The sequence below is a fragment of the Protopterus annectens genome, chromosome 16.part0 (assembly GCF_019279795.1).
Source record: "Protopterus annectens isolate FY-2018-M chromosome 16.part0, PAN1.0, whole genome shotgun sequence".
In the NCBI taxonomy this organism is placed as follows: Eukaryota; Metazoa; Chordata; order Ceratodontiformes; family Protopteridae; genus Protopterus; species Protopterus annectens.
The window spans coordinates 422,508,806-422,531,697 of record NC_056750.1 but is presented as its reverse complement, the minus strand read 5'-3'; the positions used below and the strand labels follow the sequence as shown (position 1 = coordinate 422,531,697).

Here is a 22,892-nt window from a genome sequence, read left to right as displayed (position 1 = left end):
GACTTCAGGAGAAATGCTCAGCAATGTGCCAAGTTAGTCATGAATGGGCAACATTGATATATGTCGGGTATAGCAGCCTGAAACTGCAGAACCTGCTGGCCGAAAAGTTCAGTTCAAACTTCTACTCCCATCACCTCCTACCGCACCCAAAGAAATACCTGCAACCATCCACCTATTGCTCATTACGAGGGAACAGGTCATTACTGTGCTCGCTAAAGCCAAAAACACAGCCTCCATGGGTCTCGACAACATTCAAGGAATCTTCTTAAATAACTTAAAACAGAATGTGTCAGGGCTACTAGAAACCCTGTATAACCAGGTCTTCCAGACAGACTTTGTTCCAGAACAATGGAGGACTGCAACAATCATCCCTCTCCACAAGGGGAGCCCATCAACTGACCCAGGGAACTGCAGACCCATAAGCTTGACGTGCCTTATCAAGGCCATGGAGAAGAACGATCATGGACCTGGTCAAACATGACATAGGACCTCTACAGACACTAGCCCAGACTCAATTTATCTTTGTCAAAGGTAAGTCTTGTCTGCTCAATCTGGTGGACTTCTTTGAGGAAGTCACCAGGGCCATGGATGAGGGTAAAATGTTACACACTGCTTATCTAGACATGCCAAAAGCATTCGTCACAATCCCCCACTTGGGAATCATAAATAAACTTATTGAGTTAAACATAAACCACTACATTGTCAGATGGATAGCCAACTGGCTGACAGGACATGTCAGGATAGGTGAAATCCACTCCCAAATAAGATACCCGTTACTAGCGGAGTCCACAGGGCTTGGTGTTGGGTCCCCTCTTATTTGGTAAATACTTCTGTGAAATGAATGGCAATGTTGAGGACCTCTGACTTGCTAGGTTTGCCAACGACTGTAAGCTGGGAGCAGTCATTGAATCCCCAGACAATTTTGACATCCTACAAACAGGCCTAAAAATGACAAACGACTGGTGCCAAATTCATGGTCTGAGACTAAATGCTAAAAAATGCATGGTTATACCCTTTGGTAAATCTAATATCCCTGCAAATTATAATATTGATAGCACACCCCTAAACGTAGACCTAGTGGTGACAGCTCTCAGAACACAGATAGTAGCCTAAACTTTGCCCACTAGGTAGCTACGGTAGTGTGGAAATTCTTCTGTGTGGCTCAAGTTAAAAAGTAAAGGCATGGCATCAAGGGTCTATATTAGAACACCGAGCATTCAAAATTTCGAGTGTTTTAATATCGAACCCTATGAACCGAAAATTTAAAACATCAAACATACAGAACATCGAATTTTTCCCTAGGGAAAAAATTCTCTGTTCCAAAACACACACAACATAAGCACACCAAACAAACAGCAGTCCATGCACGTACACCTAAACTCTTACACCTAACCCTACACTAAACTATATACATACACCACTAACTATCCACTTACCTTTACCCAGACCCTAACTCTAAGGTCCGTCACTATACCCACACCCTAACCCTAACTCACCTACCCTGCCCTAACCCTCACGTCCACACAATCGCACACTTACCTGAACCCGACCCATAACTTTCCACCACAGGGTTGAAAACACCGAAGCAACAGAAACAGACAACCAAATTCTTTCCCTAGGAAAAAAATCGGTTTTCTGTTTCTTAGATATTTTCAGTGTTCACTGAAAATGGGGCGATATTAGAACACTCGAAATTTTGAACCTTCGGTGCTCTAATATAGACCCTGGCATCAACATCAAAGTAAGTCACAATGCCGTTGTACTCTGCCTTCATCAGGCCCATAATTTAGTACATTGCTCCCTTCTGCATGTACATAAGCAGGCACTTAATCAGTTGGAGCAGCCCTAGAGATTTCTCACCAAAAAGAAATACAAAGCTTAAGACGCCTGTCGTATTAGACTGACTAAAGGCCCTATCCCTTTAATCTGTCTCATCTTGTTTAACAGGGGACTTGATGCTTGACTTGAGGCATTCTCTGATCCAGCTCTGCTGAAAATGTTACATATTCGAAAGAAAATTTATATGAAGGTTACGTGTTCCATGGACCTGAACCTTATTTGTATCACTTAACAGAACTTGTTGGAGAGAGACATTTGTATTCCAAAAGCTACCTTGTCTATGGAATCAATATCCCATCTTCGTAAAACAAAGCCCATCCCTCACTCCCTCTAAAAAGAATTTGGATAAATGGATAGGTAACTGTAAATTCATTCCCGGGGTACTGCCAGTGTCCCTTAAGGACAGAGGCAGTCTGTAAAATAACTCATGGGTACAACACCCAAACGCCCACTCCCCTAATACCACCCCATCGCTTATCTGGGGAATTAAGATTTATTGTCATATCCTGGGTATTATTGTCTAGCCTTGTAAAGGCTCTTGTGCCATTAGCCCATTAATCACCTAAGAACATCCTCTTGTAACAGTGTGGAGACCCATAACACATTGTCTTATAACAAATGTTCAGAACAGTGAATTATGATCCAGCCATAGTAACTGTTCTGTTTTAGAGAAAGGTGATAATACAGTACAAATTGTCACAGTGCTGGCTTCCATTATCTGCAGTGTGTCATCAGTAATGGCAGTGACAATGTGTGTAATTCTGCAAGAACAATATGCAGAGTCGGGCAACAGTACAGGTAGAAGAAATTTTTATCTTGTATTGATTTGCCTTAAGAAGGCGTGAGAGCCGTATGTGGTAAAATGGGTAGCAGTCCTGTTCACATGACTCTGACATCACTACTGTGTGTGCAACTGGAATGGCAACAGTTGTTTGAATGTTACCATGTAGGATTAATAGTTGTCAGTCAGGAAATCAGCCACTCGTCAGGTATTGCAAACTATTACAATGATGCCAAAAGTCTACACGTCCATTATTTGTTTATAAATAATAGTGGAACTAGACACAGATGCATACAGTTATAAGGTAGAAACAGATGGAAAAGTACTGAAGAACATGGACAGTGCAGTGACTCGCAGAGAATGCAGCATGTATACTAGAAAATGCACTGTTTGTGTTCAGAAGTCAGTACAAAATAAACATGAAATGAAAGGAACATATACAAGTGTGTGTTTGCTAATGATTGCTTACACCTCTGTAGAACCATGAATGATGTGAAAATCAATTGGATCATAAAATCTGCACTTGGCTGTTTGTATTCAGAAATCCGCACACATTAAGCTAGAAAATGAAAGGAATGGAAAAATGTGTAGTAGTGACACAACTTTGCATCACATATTTGCCTTCTACAGAATTAAAAGGTCAGAAAGTCCTTACACTTGATCTGTATTCAGAAATCATAGCACAGTAAAATCCATATTGTGTTATGATTTCAGAAAGTCATTACACTTGACCAGAATTCAGAAATCGTAGGAAAACAGAACATATTTTCTGTGGAATGAAAGAAAGAGAATGTTTGTTTCTACTGTTTGAAACTTCTCACTCAGTTGCTTTCTACAGAGCTAGCAGCAGTCATGTCATAAAATCATTGCAGTAGGCCAGCATTCAGAATCGGCACATAATGAAATATGCAATGAAAGAAATAGAAAGAACTGTTCGCTAATGTTTTAACCTTGTTTTTTTCCATATGCTTTCAGTAGAGATGGTAAAGGTAGCAGGTCATAAAATGCCAGAAGGGAAACTCTTCTCTTAACAATAAAATAGACAAGCTAATCTAATCAGTGGCTGAAGTGATTTATGTTGCGAGTACAAAGTGCAGTTGTGTACACTTATCATAAATGTAGATGTTTGAGTGTATTCACTGTTGCAGTCATCACCTGTGGGTTATACCTGCTGTGGTAGCCGTCGTCCGGCCCAAATACCAGAGTCAATGTTTTTCTGCGTTGGCTGCTGTCACTTTCTGACTGACTTGAGCGCATCATTGCTATAAAGCAAGCAGCCGACACTATTACATCAGTTTGTCTTGCCCTAACCAGTCAGAAGCCCAAGTAATATGGTAAAGAGGTCCTGCTGGCTAAAAGCCACCTAGACAAGTTTGTCTCCCTAAAAAAAGAACATATAAGGGGGAAGAAGGGAGGGAAACCAGGACTGCAACAGTGAATACAGTCAAACATCTACATTTATGGTAAGTGTACACAACTGTACTATATTCTTCGTGTTTCACTGTTGCAGTCATCCCCTGTGGGGGGATTCCCAAAGCTGAGGAGAGGGGTGGTAGGATTAGTAAGAGACCTAGGCCTGGGTCAGCAAGCCTTTCAGAACTGCAGAGGCAAACCCTGCCCTAATCTTAGAAAATAGAGGTGGGTGGTAATGCTTAGTGCAGGTATGGACAGAAGTCCAGGTGGCAGCTTCCAGGATGTCTCTGGTGGGAACTCCTCTGAGGAATGCAGTGGAAGTGGAGGCTGCCATAGTGGAATGGGTTTGAATAGATTTTGGGGGGGGGGTTCCCATGTAATCTGTTGCAGAAATGGATACAGTGTTGATATCCATTTGGAAATGGTTTACTTGGAAATGTGCTTCCCCTCTGCCCCTGGGGCAAAGCTGAAGAGTATTGGTCTGTTTTCCTGAAGGGTTTAGTATGGTCCTGATAGTATCTGAGCTGTCTGTGCATGTCTAGTGAGTTCAAAATTCTTTCTCCCTTGTTTTGAGGGTTAGGAAAGAAGGGTGGGTAGATGTATGGCCTGGTTGAGAGTTACATTAGATACCACCTTGGGCATAAAGGAGGGCTTAGTCCTGAGGGCAACTGTCTGCATGGAAAATGATGAAGGGCCTCAGTGTCCATCAGTGCCTGAAGTTCTGAAATCCTTCTAGTTGAGGTGATAGGAGCAAAGCATTCTTCCAGGAGAGCTATCTTAGATGTTCATCGTGTTACACTGCTGCAGTCATCACACTTGAGTGATCTGCCATCAGGCGGTCCCGCAGTCGGCCCGAGTTCCAAAGTCTTGGTCCGGCGTCGGTTGCTGTCGCATCTTCCCTGACGTCCGTACGACAGGGGTATAAAAGAGGCAGCCGACGCCATTTTCTTCAGTTTTTCTTGCCGCACGGTGCCCGAAGCAGAAGCAGTTCGCAAGTGCCGGTCGGCCGACTCCTGAGATTTTCAAATTGAATTTCAGACCGAAGTCTTCAATAAAGCTAAGTACCCTGTTGGGGAACCTTTTCTTGCCTCAGTCCAATGTCAGAAAAAGTTAATAATTGCATTTCTTGTGGGAAGCAAATACCTCATAAGGATTTTCATTCTTATTGTATCCCTTGCCTAGGCCCAGACCACGACGTCACAAGTTGTCGGTTTTGTTCTAGGTTTAACAAACAAACTATTAAACGTCGGTTTGATTTTGCCCGACATTATTTTGGTAGAAAATTTAATTATACCATGCCGTCGGAGCAACCGACGACCGGGATGCATAAAAAGCGCAAAGATAAGGACATGCAGTCGAGACCCAAACCAGACACCGAGGCCTCTGCTAGGCCAGTTGCAGGTTCTCCGGTTTTCAGTGAGGCACCTATGCAGCCCCTGACTACCGCTGATTTAGAACCCCAGCCTGCATCCGACTCCCAGGTGGAGATTGCAGGGCCTCCAGAGCCTTTATCTTTAGGCCCTTCGGATTCCATGGCTGAAGGGGATTCCGGTGCAGTTGAAAGGCCGTCAGTTGCTGAAGGTGTCTTCAGACCGACTACACTTACTATTAAATCCTATGCAAAACTGAAAACTCCATTAAAAGTAAGGAAGCCTGTACAGCAGTCTCCAGTGCAAGGCCCCATGCCTAAGAAACAGATGCTTAAGATGGCCGAAGACTTAATTACCCTAATCAGGGGTTCCCATCCCCCACCTGACAAAAGTTCTAGACAGAAGGAGGACTACGCTTCCTCTGACCAGGTTTCCATTTCCTCAGATTCTTCTGAGGAACAGGAGTACTCTTTTCCCCCTTATGAAGACTCTGATGCTGAAGAGTCCATTCCTTCAGCATCTCCCCCAGAAGACTACTATTTTGGGGAAACTTTACATACCATGAGGCAACATTTCCACTGGGAAGGCCAGAATTACTCTGATTCTAAGAAAAGGCTCCGAGAGTTCCTCTTACTACCCCAGCACAGACCCCTTGCTATTCCACCTGTGTTAGACATTGTGGATTATTTTTATTCAGAATCTAGTCTTAACCCAGATTCATTACCTCCTGCACCAGCCAAACCAGACAGATACTACAGAGTCCCTGACTCGCATAAATTCCTATATAAAAGCCCTGTTGCTGACCCAGAAACCATTTCCTAGGGTCCCAAAGGGGTTAAGGCCTCTATTGCTAAAAATCCTGTACCGTCTGAAAGGGATTCTAGAGCACTAAACAGATGGGGAAAGAAAGTGTATACCTCAGCTACTCTAGCTATGAGGGCCTTAAATTGCCAGCTTCACATGCTGAAATATCAACAATATTTGATGTCTCAATTAAAACAAAAAATGAGCACACATACAGAGCAGCCTGATTACAAGGAAGAGCAAGATTTTTTGCATGCAGCAGAACAAGTGGGAAAACATACTTTGCAATGTGGATTTGATTCATTGGAAGCTTCTTGCAGAGCAGCTGTAACAGGGTCGGTCATTCGTAGGCATGCTTGGTTAAAAGAACAAACTTTACCTGATCATGTTAAAGCAAAGTTATTGGATGCACCCTTACAGCAGGATGTTTTATTTGGTGTGAAAGCAGAAGAGATTTTAAATAAAATGGAGGATAAGGCAAAATCTATGCAGACGGTCAAGGATTTTTTTTACAGGTTCAACCCCCTCGTTTCAGCAGAAATTGGCCAACCAAAAACTGGTCCTTTCCAACTTTTGACAGACCACAGAGGGGCAAATACAGACGCCCAAGGTGCAGAGGTTAACCACAAGGCTCTTACAAGCCACGACAATGGGATGCCACAACCCAGAAAGGAGGAGAAGACAGGTCTCAAACTATCAGAAGACAATCACAATGACTTACCCCTCAAACTGCCAAGCAAATCACTCTTGGCAGCTCCCTTGGGAGGAAAACTTGCACTTTTTGCAGACAATTGGCACATCATCACAAAAGACAAATGGGTCCTAAATATTGTAACTCAAGGATACAGGTTCCACTTTCACACTTTACCAAGGATAAAAAGAATGCCAAACCTGCTATCAAATCAATGGGCAGAGGCTCAAAGACAAATTACAGCACTCATGGACATGAGAGCCATTCAACAGGTTCCTACACAGGAGCAAGGACAAGGATTTTACTCAAGACTCTTTCTGGTTCCCCGAAAGGACAAAGCCTGGAGACCCATTCTGGACCTTTCAATTCTAAACGCATACCTGAAAGTACCCAAATTCAAGATGCTCACACTACAGCAACTTCTTCCCATGCTGGGCAAGAAGGCTTTTTGCTAGTAACGTTGGACCTCAAGGAGGCATACCTGCATTTCCCTGTCAGGCAAAATTGCAGAAGTTACCTCCGATTTATAGCAGGTACAACTCATTACCAATTCTCTGCACTGCCCTTTGGCTTATCTACTGCTCCCAGGGTCTTCACAAAATGCCTGGCACCAGTAATTGCATACTGCAGACAAAGAGGAATCCAAATATATCCATACCTGGACGACTGCCTTATTCAAGCAGACAGCAAGGACATTCTTTTAAAACATCTGGCGTTTGTAAAAAACCTACTAAGTTGCCTAGGGTACACAGTAAACGAAAAGAAGTGAAAAGTAGTGTCCTCACAAAACATAATATTCCTGGGTGCCAGCTTAAATACAACGGCCCAGATGGCTTATCTCACTCCAGACAAGCAAGGACAACTGACTCAATACTTCAAAATGATGGCAACAAAGACCCAACTCCCTGCAGGAAAAATTCTGCGGGCCTTGGGATTCATGGCATCTTGCATACTACTAATACCATATGCCAAACTGCATATGAGGAAATTACAATGGTACCTGAAAAGCGTATGGACTCAGCACAGCCACAGCTTGGAAACAATGATACCACTAATTCCCTGCCTTCAACAGGAGTTTCTATGGTGGGCTTAGGCATGTCACCTCAACAAGGGTCAGCCTTTCACCTTGCCCACAGCCAGGCAAACAATGACAACAGATGCATCGGATTATGCCTGGGGAGCACACATGGCAGGACAGTGTATTCAGGGCAAATGGTCTGCAGATCAAATGCATCTCCACATCAATCAAAAAGAGATGCTAGCTGTACAAAATGCCCTAACAGCTTTCAAGGACCTCCTACATCCAGGACAACTTCTAATAAAGATGGACAACACCACAGTGATGTGGTACATAAACAAACAAGGGGCCACACATTCCCACCCCTATGCAGGCAAGCAATGACCTTGTGGAACACAGCACTGACCTACCAAGTTCAACTACAAGCACAATTCCTGCCAGGAAAGAAAAATACATTGGCAGACGAACTAAGCAGAAATATCATGGATCCTCACGAGTGGAAACTAGACCCACAAATATTCACAATGATAACTCAAAAATGGGGGAGCCCAGACATAGATCTGTTTGCCCCCCCCAAACTACCAACTGCGAAAGTTTTGCACAAGGACATACCACACACTAGCTTGGAAAGTGGACGCCCTCTCATTCAGTTGGAAAACACTAACAGTGTATGCCTTTCCTCCACTGCCTCTTCTGGCAAAGGTGCTGCTAAAAGCCAGATTAGAGAGGCCATAAATGATACTCATTGCTCCAGACTGACCACGCCAACACTGGTATCCAATATTAAGGAACATGGCTCAAGGCCCACCATGGATTTTACCTCAAATTCCTCACCTGCTGACTCGGCAAAACAATCAGATTCTACACAGCCAGCTCAAGACTTTAAATCTGGCTGCATGGCAGATTATCTAAACAACCAGTCAACACTTCTCTGTACAGCTGTTATGGATGTCATTCTGGAGGCCAGGAGACCCAGCACCAGGAAAACCTGCTCAGACAAATGGAAAAGATTCTCCGCCTGGAACCAGGCTAAAGGCCAAAATCCTCTTGTCCCAAATATCCCTCAGATTCTGCAGTATTTAACTGAGATGTTGCACAAAGGCCTTTCCTTTTCATCTATAAAGATCCACGCTTCAGCTATTTCAGCTCATTACAACACGAATCCTCCTATTTTTTCACATCCATTATTAAGACAGTACCTCAGAGGGGCTAAGAACATAAGACCGCCCCACAGAGCACCAACTTGGGACCTCAATTTTGTTTTGGAACAACTTACACTACCGCCCTTCGAGCCAGCTTTTTCAGCTGATTTACAAATTTTATCATGGAAAACTGCCCTGCTGCTAGCAATAACTTAAGCACGAAAAGTCTCAGAGCTACAGACCCTAATGGCAGTTGAGCCTTTCATCATTTTTCATCAAGACAGAGTCTCTTTATGAACTAACCCTTCCTTTATGCCAAAGGTAGTATCCAGTGTGGCTCTAAACCAAACCATTCATTTACCCACCTTTTTATCCAAACCCCCAGAATAAAGGGGAAAGGCTCCTACACTCTTTGGACATTGACAGGCAATTACGTTTCTACTTGGATAAAACAAAGGTTTTCAGAAAATCTGATCAGCTGTTTGTATCCTATGCTGCAGGATCTCAAGGAAAGCCTATATCAAAACAGACCATTTCAAAATGGATAGGACATTGTATCCATTTCTGCTACACACGCCATGGGAAACCTGTACTTGGTAACATTAGGCCTCATTCCACCAGGGCTACAGCAACATCAGCAGCCTTCCTTAGAGGGGTACCAACCAAGGATATTTTGGAAGCTGCAACTTGGAGTTCAGTGCACACAGTCACCAAGCACTACCACTTAACTCTATAGTCAAAAACCAGAGCTGGCTTTGCCAGTGCAGTTTTGCAGGGCCTACTAGCTTCTCCAAACCCTGTTTAGTACCAACCGTCCAGCCTTAGCTTTGGGATTCAACCCAAGTGTGATGACTGCAGCAGTGTAACACGATGAACATAGTACATTTTTGTACCTACCATAAATGTAGATGTTGGTGTTAACACTGCTGCAATCCTGGTTACCCTCCCACCTTTCCCTCTTCTTACCTGGGTTTTATCTATAGCTCCTTATTTATAGAATTTCTAAGATGTATTTCTATATGGTGTATTTGCTTACAGCTGTAACTATTGTTTTCTACTTGTGTAATTTACTTAGGATTATGTATTGCCTTCCTATTTGGGGGCACCTGCCATCTGGGGCAAGAAAAACTGAAGAAAATGGCGTCTGCTGCCTCTTTTATACCCCTGTCGCACTGACGTCAGGGAAGAAGCGACAGCAACCGACTCCGGACCAAGACTTTGGAACACGGGCCGACTGCGGGACCACCTGACGGCAGATAACCCAAGTGTGATGACTGCAGCAGTGTGAACACTCGAACATCTACATTTATGGTAGGTACAAAACTGTACTTTCTGCTGAAGCAGCAGGTTCGAAGGGTGGTAAGGTTAGTTTTTCCAAAACATAATTCAGGTCTCAGGCTGGCATGGTTGTCCTCTTGGGAGGTCTGATATTAGAAGCCCCCCTGAGGAATTGTTTGATCAAAGGATGGGAGAACAGGGGCTGATCTGTGTCAAAATGAGCTGAAATGGCTGAGGCATGGATTTTAATAGAAGAGGAGAGGCCACTAGGTAGTCCAGGATAAGCGGGATGGAAGGTTGTGAGGTATTGCCCCCTCTGGACTGGCTCCAGGAGCAGAATCTTTTCCATTTTCTTGCGCCAGATTTTCTGGTGCTGGGCCTTCTGGCCCCTGTGAATGATGTCTAGGACCTGTTTGCTCAACTGGGGCCCCTTGTTTGCCTTTAGAGTATTAGCCATCCTGATAGTTTGAGAGTCTGCAAGTCTGGATGCTGCATCCCACCCCCACCCCCGAGTCAGGAGGTCTGAGATCAGGGGAAGCTGCCTGGGAGGCTGTAATGTCAGGCTGCGCAGTAAGGGGTACCAATGTGAAGCAAAGAGATCCACCTCCGCAGTCCCCCACTCCTGAGTGATTTGTAAAAAAATTTTTCTGTGGAGCTGCCATTCATGGGACCCCAGTAAGTTCCTGCTTAAGTCATCTGCCAGGATGGTGTTGATCCTGGTAGGTGTTGGGCTATTAGGTGTATTCCCATGGAAGAAGCCGTCAGCCATAGGTTCATGGTTAGCCTGCACAGAGGATAAGATTGGGTCCCTCCCTGTTTGTTGATGTACCACACTACTGTGGTGTTGTCTGCTTAGATCAGTAGAACCGCTGGCTTGAGATGGGGTTTGAGGGATGTCAGAGTCTTTTGTACTGCCATCATTTCCTTCTGGTTGATGTGTAAGAGAAGGTGCTGGGTATCCCAAAGACTGTGGTTGCACCTGCCTTCTAGGTGAGCGCCCCAAGCAGTGTCTGAAGCATCGGTGGTAATGGTCTGCCCAGCAGGGTGAAGGGAAGACCCTTGTTCTTGGCACAGGCCCCTGGCCACCAGAGAAATTCTGCCATTATACAGGGGATCAGAGGGAGAGAGCTCTCTAGAGGTTGAGAGTGCTAACACCAAAGGTTCTTTAGATACCACTGAAGTTTTCTCATGTGAAGCTTGACCAGAGGAATTAGAAGGATGCAAGATGCCATGTACCCCAAGGCTTGCAGGAACTTCCACGAAGTGAGGTGATTTCTGGAAGCCAGCTAGGATAAGTTGAGAGGCAGGAAGCTCTGCTTTTCTGGGGTTAGGAAGGCCATTTGTGATGCTCTGGCCAGCAGTGCTCCCAAGAAAACGATTTTCCTGGAGGGTGCTTGCTTTGCTTTTTTCTCATTGATGGTGAACCCTAAGGAAGTTAGGAGGGTTTTGACAGAGGTGGTCCTAGAGCAGCCTTTCTTTGTAGTCTGCCTGAATGAGGCAGTCGTCCAGATAAGGGTAAATCTGTGTTTTTGTCTGCATAATGCTATGGCTGGGGCTAAGCATTTGGAGAATACCCTGGGAGCAGTAGATAAGCTAAAGGGTAGTGCAGAGAACTGGAAATGTTATGATCCTGCTCTGAAGAGCAGGAATTTCCTGCAGGATTCACTTATGGGGATGTAGAGGTAGGTAGGCATCCTTTAGGTCTAGGGTCACTAACCAGGCATTTTTTGTCAGCATAGGCAGCAGCTGCTGCAAAGTTAGCATTTTGAATTTGGGGACCACCAGGGAGGTGTTAAGAATGGATAGATCCAGGATGGGGCACCAAGTGCCCTCTTTTCTGGGAACAATGTATAGTCTGCAATAAAAGCCTTTGTTTGATCTGGGGGAACAGGTTCTACTGCCCCCTGGGATATGAGAGTTTGGACTTTTTTCAGTGCCTCTGTTCACTGATTTGGAGGCAAGTCTGGGTACCCTCTTGGAATTGGGAGTTCGTTGAAAGAGAATTTGTATCCCTGAAAAATTATCTTTAAGACTCATTGGTCCTTTGTTACAGAAAGCCAATTTTCTTTGCAGAGGGAGAGCCTTCCTCCTAGCTTTTGGTGAGTGAAAGGAGGGCAGATGGGGGAGAGGGAGTCATTGAGAGTTTTTGCCATAGAAAGATGGCATAGAACTCCTTGCCTTTGGGGTGGAGGTGGTCCACTGTTTAGTTATTGGTTGTCCCTGGGGTGGTCCACTGTTTAGTTATTGGTTGTCCCTGGGGTAGGGGCCTGGATGGTCTGTCCCTGCGGGGCTGACCTTACCCCTGTCTACTAGATGCAGGAAAGGACCAGTGCTTAGAGGGAAAATTCCTGCTGAACCTGAAAGAAATCGTTTACTGTCTGCATAGATTTTGCCACCTGTTCTGCTTTTACTCCAAACAAGTGGTCCTTATCCAAGGGTGCATTCATTAATTTAGACTTGACATGACCTGGGAGAGGTTGTTCCTTCAACCATGCATGTCTCCTAATGACAGATCCTAACACTGCTGCCCTGCTTGAGGTTTCTAGGGCATCATATCCACAGTGTAATGAGTGTTTGGCCACTTGACAAGTAGAGTGCAATAAATCTGCTAACTCTTTCGAATTGGCACAGTCAGGAAGGGTTGAAATCTTTTACTTTAATAATTCCATAGTTCCAAAGTGTGGTGTTGATATTTTAACCTATAGAACTGAGTTGAGTGCTCTGATATCTATGGTTGCAGAGGTGTATGCTTTTTTTACCCCATCTATCCAGAGCTCTGGAATCCTTCTCAGAAGGAATAGGATTATTTGCAGAACTTGTCCTTAACTCCTTTAGGTCCCTGTGTAATGACCTCTGGGTCTTCAGCAGGATTTCTCTACAGGTATTTGTGAGAATCCAGTACTCTGTGATACCTGTTGGGTTTACTGGGAGCAGGTGGGGAGGGCATCAGGGGCTAAGCTGGATTCATGGATAACATCATCCACCACTTCTAAGATGGGGGGATGGCTAGGGGTCTTTGCTGTGGCAGATCTAGAAACTCTTTAGTCTTTTCTTAGACTGGGAGAAGTCCTGAGATTCCCAGTGGAAATGTTCCCTGAGGGTGTGAAGGGTTTCCCCAAAGGAAAGGTCTTCCGGTGGGGAGGCAGAAGGAATAGATTCCTCTGCATCTGAATCCTCATATGCAGTCAGAGGTTGTTGTTCCTCTTCAAAATCTGAATAATCAGATTCCTCAGAGTCCTGTTCTGTCATTATTTCAGGAGAAGGGTGTCTTTTCCTTTTAGAAATTGTGGTCTGACTACCCCGGATAAGGGAGATAAGATCCTCCGCCATTTTAGGTATTTGGGCTTGGGGTGGTGGAGCAGGAGTAAGATGGTGGCTAGAGGTAGATTTTCTAGGAGTGGCCTGGCTTCTAGGCCCAAGAGTATCCATCGGTCTGAGGGAAATGATAGTCAGATGAGAAGACGTCTGTTTTGTCTAGAATCAGTAATCCGAAAGGCCTCCTTTGAAGCTGGTGCTTGCATAGCAGCTCTGGACCCAACCGAGGCAGAGACCACCAAAGGCTCTGAAGACGAAGATTTCTTCTGCATACCAGACTCCAAAATTATTTTGGTAGAGGCCTGCGTAGTTATTGTATCTGGCATCAGGGGCTGTGAAAGTGCCACACTTAATTCCAGAGAACTGATGACTTGCTTAGCAGTAGCATCGTTGGAAGGCTTAGCCTTGTGTGGTCTGTTTCTGTCTTTATCTCTACGTTTTTTCAGTATGTCTACGGATTGTTTCGGAATAGGAAGACGGAAGGCGAAAATACCTGTCTACAATAAGAGCTCAGTGACAAATGGTTCTCGCATTAAAGGGAGCACAGAACCAGCAACGGGGAACGTCGTGGTCTAGGCCTAAACAAGTGATGCACTTTGAATGGAAGTCTCGGTGTGGGATCTGCTATCCACAGGCGAGAAGATTGTTAAAACTTTTTTAGACCGGTTAGTGCAAGAAAAAAGGATCCCCAACAGGGTGCTTAGCTTTAGACGTTTTCAGCTGAAATTCAAACTGTGGTAGTGACCGACCAGCACACTTGTGAACTACTTCTGCTACGGGCTCCACAGCAAGAAAGACTGGTGTAATGGCGTTGGCTGCCTTGCTTTATAGCACTGACATCCTGACGTCAGTCTGCAAGCGACAGCAGCAGACACAGAAAAACACTGACTCTGGTATTCGGGCCGGCTGAGGCCTACCACAACAGGGATAAACCCACAGGTGATGACTGCAACAGTGAAACATGAAGAACATCTGCAACTTGAGAAGGCATCTGGTTTAATGCTTCTGAAACTTCCTGAAGGCACCCCTCTCCCAAACCACCACAAACAAAGCTGAGCATGCTCAGAAAGGCATACTATAATTGTAAAATATCAGAATCAAAGGGTCTTTGAGACTGCCCCTTTAAAGGTGTGTGTGTGTTTTTAATTAAAGGTATTTTCTTAATCTGATCTTCTGACGTACATCCTTTTGCATGATGAGATTTGTACATGTATGTTAGAAAAGGTTACTTTTTCTGTGTGCCCGCTACAGAGTTAACATTTGTATCTTGGAAAAAAAACTTTCTAGAGGCTTTTTTCTTTTTTTTCCAATTAGAAAGGTTTCTGAACTTCATCTGTTAATCCTGCATATCTTGTTTTTTCTCGAATAAGTGTCCTTACAAACGTGTATTTTTGCCAAGTGTACTCACTTCGACCAAACATCTTTCAGTTTAACAAAATGTCAGCATTCATTCTTAATTATTTTAACACTGAATATTTTGATTGCTTTAAATGGATGTTCAAAAAACATCTCAGATTTTATATAAACAGAACCAAATCTTTAAGAAAAGAGATGTAGTTGTTTTTTGCCCTGTTCTAACGTTTCCAAAATTACGTTATGTAGATGGTTAAGTAAGTGTGTTAAATTCTGTCACAAAGTGGCATACGGTGATAAAGCCCTAACTATGACCCAGTAGACCAGACTTTGATTACCAGATCAGGAGCTTGACTCTGCAAGCAGGGAGAGTTGGCATCAAGTTCTCTCACTTGGGCACATTGTGCAGTTGATCCTGGTGGAGGATAAAGATATGCAACAGGGTGCTGTCTTCCAGGAGACAGGACTGTGGCTGAATCAACATGGAGGCGAGGTAGTACACCAGCAAGCACATTGCACATCCTTCTTGGGACAGACTGGTGCTTTCAGGAACTTGGGAGCAAAATATACCTGCTTCTCCTTCGCAGTGTGATGCTGGTCTAGGGTGTCTTGATATCTTCACTTGAGTTGGATGGAGATCCCTCCCCCCGCCAAAAAAAACTTGTCTTTAAAGCCTACATGTCATTCACCCATGGCAGAGGAGACATCTTTGACTTTTTGCAAACTTGCATTCTTGGGTGATGTCTTGGTAGCAGCTGTGTGGGCTTCTCTAAATACATTTGCAAAACTCTAAGAGCTTAATGTGATTTCTTGATTTTTTGTTTATCCAGAAGGATAAGCTGGGACTTTGTCTTGCTTTTGATGGGGACGAATCACCTCATATCAGATATGAAAGGTACTTAACATAATGATAGGTTAGGATGAACACGTCTGTTTTCTGTAACCTACACACTTGCCTTTTTTCCCCACCCTCTTGCTAGCGTGGTCTTGATACCCATGTTGCTGTTACGCCGTCTGTTTTCCTTTCTTGTGACATAGCTGAGAGCTGGAACTGGGTCTTTTGCAGAGCATTATTGGTAAAAAGGGGGAGAGGCTGGTAGCCTGGGAACATTTCGGATGCTAAACTGCCAAATGCTTAAAGCAGTTATTCTTGCTGTTTACTAGGATGGTCCTGCCAGTCCAGATCTGTCTTTATGGTAAGTGTATAATTGTTGTAGATTGGTCAGCTTTCATTGTTTTTTTATAATTGCTTTTTAACATTCCAGTTTCTCATTTTCTTCCTCCATTCTTTTACTTGACCCATGTAATTTGAAAGTCTCTGTGGATTTCTCCTTCACAGTCCTCTCTAGTGGTCGTGTCTTGTCTGCTGTGTCCATTGTGTCCACAGTTCACCTCCGTGTACTTTAATATGCTATCCCCAAATGTGCTTTGCATGTGAAGTTACTGCAGTTATAAGTCACTGTTGTGGTGTTGAGAAGCAGCTTACTTTTTAGTGTTCTTAACCAACTTGATGTTGACATGTTTTTGTAACCTTTCTTGACGTTCTAGAGGTCTTAGTATAATTAATCAGAAGTCTTTTTTTTTTTTTTTTTTTAAAGAGATTATGCGATTATGTATGTGACTTGCTGTTGGAGGAATCCAATGTTCAGCCGGTATCTACACCAGTTACAGTATGTGGAGATATCCATGGACAGGTAAAATTCAGTGTTTAGAATAGTTAAAGCTGAGTCTGCATAATTCACTGCAAAAAAAATGTATGAATGGTAATATTGCTGTTATGGGTGTCATGAAATTCTGGAACTTTTATTTCTTTAGTTAGTTATTGCCATTTGTTTACCAGGAGGCCTGGGTGAGAAAAAGCTCCATTATATAGACATGGACATTTGCATTCTTTCATCATTTACAGTCCATTTATTTCATGAACAACAACAGTTCTTGTCAGACATCCCTGATTCAGTTACACCATTTACAAAGAGTTTCAGTTAAAAGTAACGATTACATGTGCTATATATACAGGGAGGTATGAAGGCAGGAAATTTAGCTTTAGGGGCTGTAGTAGCTTGCTGTAGAAGTTTCTGAAATACAGTATAAGCATACTGTAGACTTCCCCTTTTTATTTTTAATGCATTCCATCAAGTCTTTTTTGCATCACTGCAGGGCAGAGCTGTATGGCCCCTCTATTTGCAAGTCAGCCCAGTGATCAACCAGAGTTTCAAAGAAGGCAGGAGTTCTGTGATGCATTCTTTTCTTGCTCAGGAATCCCCCATGAGGTCATATGCATGCAGAGACACTGATAGTAGGGAGTAGGCCAGCTTTCCTGGTCCTGTAAGGCAGCCAACCCTTGACATTGGTAGACTGGCCCATCCTTCCCTGCAACAAGTCTTCCAAGTTTCTCTGTAGCTGCCCTTCAATGGGAAGTGTGCCTTTGCCCACTGAATTCCCCTCAGCTCACGCTCTCTCATTTCTCCAAGTCTTTTGGGTTTATAATACCATGATTGGAACGGACCCATTCCTAAGTCAAAGTATGATTTAAAGTTCATGAAATTAGTATCGTTTTAGTCTTTGATGTTAGCCAGAAGTGCTCTTCTCAGCACCCACATTGTGCCCAGTAATGACAACTCCTGCAGTTCATACAGTGTTACGTGTATTGGTAACTTATCTATATACGATTGTAAATTATTTTTATAAGACCTATTGCTTCTATTGCTGCTGGAACTGTTTGGGTATCCTTTTTCCACATTACCCTTGTTTCTGCCTATAAATCCTGGTATTTTAGGACTTTGGCTCTCTCTGTAAGTAAGACATTGTAGTCACTGGGTGTAGCAATTTCAATGATCAGTACTACTTTTGTCTTTTCATGCACGTCTGTATCTGGTTTTCTGGCATCTATATTTTGAACTGTTGATAATGGATGACAATGTGATAAAAACTTAATTTTCTATAATGCTTTGTGTCTCTCCTGTTTCCAGCGATTTTCAGCCACTTCAGTATTATAATTTTTGCGCAATCCCTGATGCAGCATTTTTGCCACATTATTATGCCTTTCAGTATACAGTCCTCCTGCCATTAGTATATTACAAGCAGCAGCAAAATGTACAGCTGTTTATAATTCTGTTTTACAAAACCTACATTTTTCTGTTTCTACCACGTTCAGTGGACACTGTAAACCAACATGTACGTAGTCCACTGTCTTGGATCGCCAATATTAACCTTTCGTCTATTGCTTTAAATTCACCTCTCCTTAAGCATTCCTGCGTTTGATTTGATCAACATAGTTGTTCCAAGAGATTTCTGTACTTGCAGCTATATTTATGCATTTTCCACGTTTCTTCCCTTCTTATCTGATCCTTCACTTTGTATTCTTTCGTTTGTTCTTTGGCGCATTCAGTTGCTTCCTGATTTCTTTCTACTTGTGGTTTGATTTCCAGTCCCTCTTGATGCCAGTATGCTTCTGCTAAACTAAACAGGGAGTCATCTTAGACTTTTTCTCCTCATGTTTTACAACTTTCACTATATCTGGGTTTTGTGAGGTTAGCAGAAATGTATGCAGTCGCACAGTTGCAGATCTGTACATGTAATCAATTTCAAGACGGCCCATAACTGCTTTAGAATGGGGAATATATAATCTTGGTATGCACTGATTGTTGTAAATCATATGATGAGTTTGAAGCATCCTTTTTGTTTTCCTGTCCAACCTATCCACCACTTCTTGGGGCCAGTTAATCACTCCAAAACTGTAAGGGCAAGAAAAGCAAATTGGTTTATAGCTTGGACTTTGTTCGTAGATGTCGGTGCTGTTTTCCGTATTAATTTTTCTTCTAAAGTATTCCTTACAAAGTTTTATTTGCATTTGTTCATGTTTTTTGATCCTTCATCAATTCCCAAATATCTATACGCACTCTCTTGCTTAAGTTATATCGCATTCCTGTCCCAAACTGATGATATGTTGTCCATATGTTGCCTTCGTTCTTGCTGTTTGGGTCCGGAACCGATCTTCAGCTCCCACTCTCTGTCATATACTATAGTTCGAGAGCTTTTACTGGCTCAAGGCTATCCTCTATCCCAGCATGCCTAGTGGTAGTTACCCAGATCTCGTTTGCCGCTTGCAGCATTGAGATTGCGAATACTGGCTCAGGGCAAGTGTTTTTCTATTTGTTGTACTTTTGAAAGAAAATCTATTATTTATCCTATCTAACTTGTAATAGTTGTCCCTTGTTTTCTTCTGCTTTCCATATCCCATTTGAGTGACTTGCGTTTGTTGTGGACTAATCATCTCTCTCTGGCCCTTTCTCCTCTTCTAAACCCGTTTAACTTGGAGGGTTCTTCATTTTTTTTTGCCTTCTTTCAAGTTTAAGGAGTTGCTGTTTAAGTTAGAGGTTCTCCTTAGGTGGGGAGTTTGCTGTTTAATTTAGAGGCTCTCCCTCCTTTTCTCTTTTATCCTGTCTGTTTATATATTAAAAAAAAAAAAAAGGGGGGGGGTGGATTTTTTGCCTGTTACTGGCTAGTTCGTTCTTGTTGGTATTGCCTTTGTTTGTTTTTGTCTAGCTTAGATACTGCTGTTCGACTTTGTCTAAAGACTCTACCAAGGAATCGAAACCTTCAGGTTTCAGAAAGTGCGATTTGTGCTGTCAAAAGATGTCTCTTACAGACAGACAGGAATTGCCTGTACTGTTTAGGACCTGTTCACCTGCAGGATTTGTGTTCTATTTGCCATGCATTTAGTTCACGAGTCCTGCAGGAAAGAAAGAACAAATTAATCTTAAGAGGTTTACTGAAGGGCCCCTTTGATGCTGATATGGAGTGGACTCAGCCAGCCAAAAAACTGGAGAAATCCAAACCTTCATCCTCTTTAGCTCCGAGTTTGGATCCATCTAAAGAGAAGGGCAAGCTACAAGCTAAGTCGGACCCGAAATTTGGTTCCGACAAGACACACTCGCCTACGGCTCCATCTGTTGTTTCAGACCCAGTAAGGTCTCACAAACGATCCAGGTCTCCTGCCTTGGAGCTGGTGTGGTCTGCTCCACAGTCTCCTTGTTGCAATCTGCGGCAGGCAGTCACTGGTCTTCAACCCATTCCTCTTGATCATTCTGGAGCCTCTCTGATGATGATGTGAAGAGGGTGGTGAAGAGGCTTCTTAGGACACTGGCATTAGCTAAAATACTTTCTGACCCATCCCAGACTGAAATGGTGCCAACAGCCCAACCAACCTCTGTCTTGATTCCTCCTCCGACTTCTCTGAGTTCGGAGCCGGAGTGTATGGAAGTCGTAGTGGTGGAACCGTCGGTTCCAGTAACCTCCTCCTGTCTTTCGGTTCCGACTACCACTCTGATCTCCTTCATACCCCCTTCTATCGAGGGATCTGGGGGCCGACGCTCCCTCGTCAGCTCTGGGGGGGGAGCAGCATCGGACCCTTGTCCGATCCTATTCTCCCTCTCGGAGCTTTGGCACAGGTCACCTCTGCTCCTACATCAGCCTTGGAGCCGTCGTTTTCGGTTCAGAGGAAGTCTCTGTCTTCTTCAGAACCGGAGATTCTTTTGGGTCAGGATTGCAATGCCTTCAAGATGATGAGGAGTGTGCTGTCTGCTGAGACATCTCCACCCTCGGCTCCATTGGCTCCTTTGCCTTCGGTGCTTGTGCCCGCCTCTGAATCTCCCCTCTGACCCAAGCGTAGGGAACCCATGCTCCAGGATGTCCTATTGGGCGATCCCACCTCTTCCTAAACCTCCCTTAGCATCCCTCGGAGGTCCCTTGGAAGAGGACTTGCAAGAGGAAGCATGTGGACTCCTCTGAGTCCTTGACATCGGACAGTGACTTGGATGACTCGGAAGATGTCTCTTTTTCAGACTTAGAGAGCCTTAGAGGGGTGATTGGAAGTCCCTTTCCCCATCTGAAGATGAGTCGGTGTACCTGGATGCTTTCGGTTCCTGACCCCCCCCCCCCACCTCTTGGGTATCTCCTCCTTTCGACCCACTATTGCACGTAGTGTGACGAAAGGAGTGTAGTCAAAAGACAATGGAACCAGTTCCATGGAGGCCCAATAAATTCATAATAGCCTCTGAAGACGGACTCTTTTTATCCCAATAAATTCATAATAGCCTCTGAAGACAGACTCTTCTTATCCAAAGGTGTTCCCATTGATGCTGTGGTGGTGGCAACAGCCACCAAGAAGGAATTAGCAGAAACTTCATCTGTCCATCCGCCGAATAGAGTGTCTCATACGATGGACAGGTACGGGAAGCGTATGTTTTCTTAAGTGACCTTTACACTCAGGTCGCTGAACTATTTGTCCCACTTTACAAGGTTTCAAAGGGATCTCCTCAAAGAGTTAGGAGATACTTTACAGGATCCTACAGCTGTGGGAGCCTTGGACAAGGTGGATTCTCAGTTAGCGACCTTGACTTCAGTGGTCAACTCCTCCATATGGCTAATTTCTTACGCAGCCGATGGGATGAGCAGGGCGACAGGCACAGGGGTAGCCTTGCGCAGACACTCCTGGATGCACCTTTGTCATTTTACAGAGCCCTTCAAGTCTTCCTTTACCAATGCCCCCTTTGACGGCTTGTCCTTGTTCAGGCCTCAGGTAAAAGAGACTCCTACCAGATTTGAACAGGATGGCAAAACTCTCACTGCCGTGGGAGTAACGTTTTTCTGCTCCATCTAGGCGTTACCCTAAAGGCCAGAAGAGCGGAAAAATGTGGTTCCGGAAATCTCAGGGAATTTCACCTGAAACACGTGGAGATATTTCCCCGAGGGGAAAATAACAGAAGATGCCGATATTGCGGGGGGGGGGGGGTTTGCAGGATCAATGCGACTGATACCTTTTCTGGTAGGCCCTTCCAGCGCTCCTGAAGGGGGGTCCGACTGTCCGACTCTGGAGACAGGAAGGGGGGATTATCCTTGTGCCCAAAAGCATGACAGATAATCACAGAAGATACATGGGTACTGTTGATAATATCCGGAGGTTACAATATCCCCCTCTCTCAACTTCCCCTGTCAAAACAAGAACACACTATCCCAAATGTTCCACCCAGTCTTCAGGATCAAGCAAACCTAGAGGTTCAAAGGTTGCTAAGAAAGAGAGTCATCCAGGAAGTCCCCGCAGACCAAATCAGATCCGGAACTTGCTCAAGGTTCTTTTTAGTTCCAAAGAAAACAGGGGACTGTAGACTCATATTGGATCTTGGCAGGCTGAACAAATCAGTCAAGAAAACCATTCCGGATGTTAACACTGCAGTCCATTCTTCCCTTTCTGGGACACAACAATTGGATGTCCTCTATCAATCTCCAGGATGTGTACTACTACATAAAAATGGACAGAAGGTCAAGGAGATATCTGTGCTTCTGGATGGGAGGCAGCCACTGTCAGTTCAGAGCTCTGACCTTTGGTCTCACCACAGCCCCCAGGGTGTTCATCAAATGCATGGCAGTAGTTACGGCTCACTTGAGGCGTCTAGGAATTCTGGGTGTTTCCATATCTAGACGACTGGCTCCTTACTGCCACCAATGAGCATCAACTAATTGAGGCAAGAGAATCCACAATTTGCTCTTGTTCTCAACTAGGGGTCAGCATAAACTATGAAAAGTCTGCCTTATTGCCTTTTCAGTATATTATCTTTATAGGGGCAGATTTAGACACAAGGTCCATGGGTAGCAAAGCTACCTCAAGAAGGAGTATTAACGAACCGTTGCCAAGTTGTAATGCTGTTCACACAAAAGAGAATCCAGGCAAAATTTGTCTTCAAGGTCCTGGGTTTTGTGGCAGCGGCAATCACTCTGGTCCCTATGGTTCACTTCCACATGAGAATTCTACAGTGGCTCCTATTTGCACCGTGGTCATTCCAGGATTTACCCATGTCACATCCGATTCTAATCAGGGAATCCTGCAAAA

General features: G+C 44.1%; 1 protein-coding gene across 1 annotated transcript in view; it reads left to right on the top strand.

The window, feature by feature from the left end:
- PPP6C (protein phosphatase 6 catalytic subunit) overlaps positions 1-22,892 on the top strand; it is a 1,288,377-nt gene that overhangs the window by 296,030 nt on the left and 969,455 nt on the right. Inside the window, exon 2 of the mRNA XM_044058362.1 lies at positions 16,603-16,698. Coding sequence (XP_043914297.1) covers positions 16,603-16,698 — 96 coding nt within the window. The remainder of the gene's footprint in view (positions 1-16,602; positions 16,699-22,892) is intronic.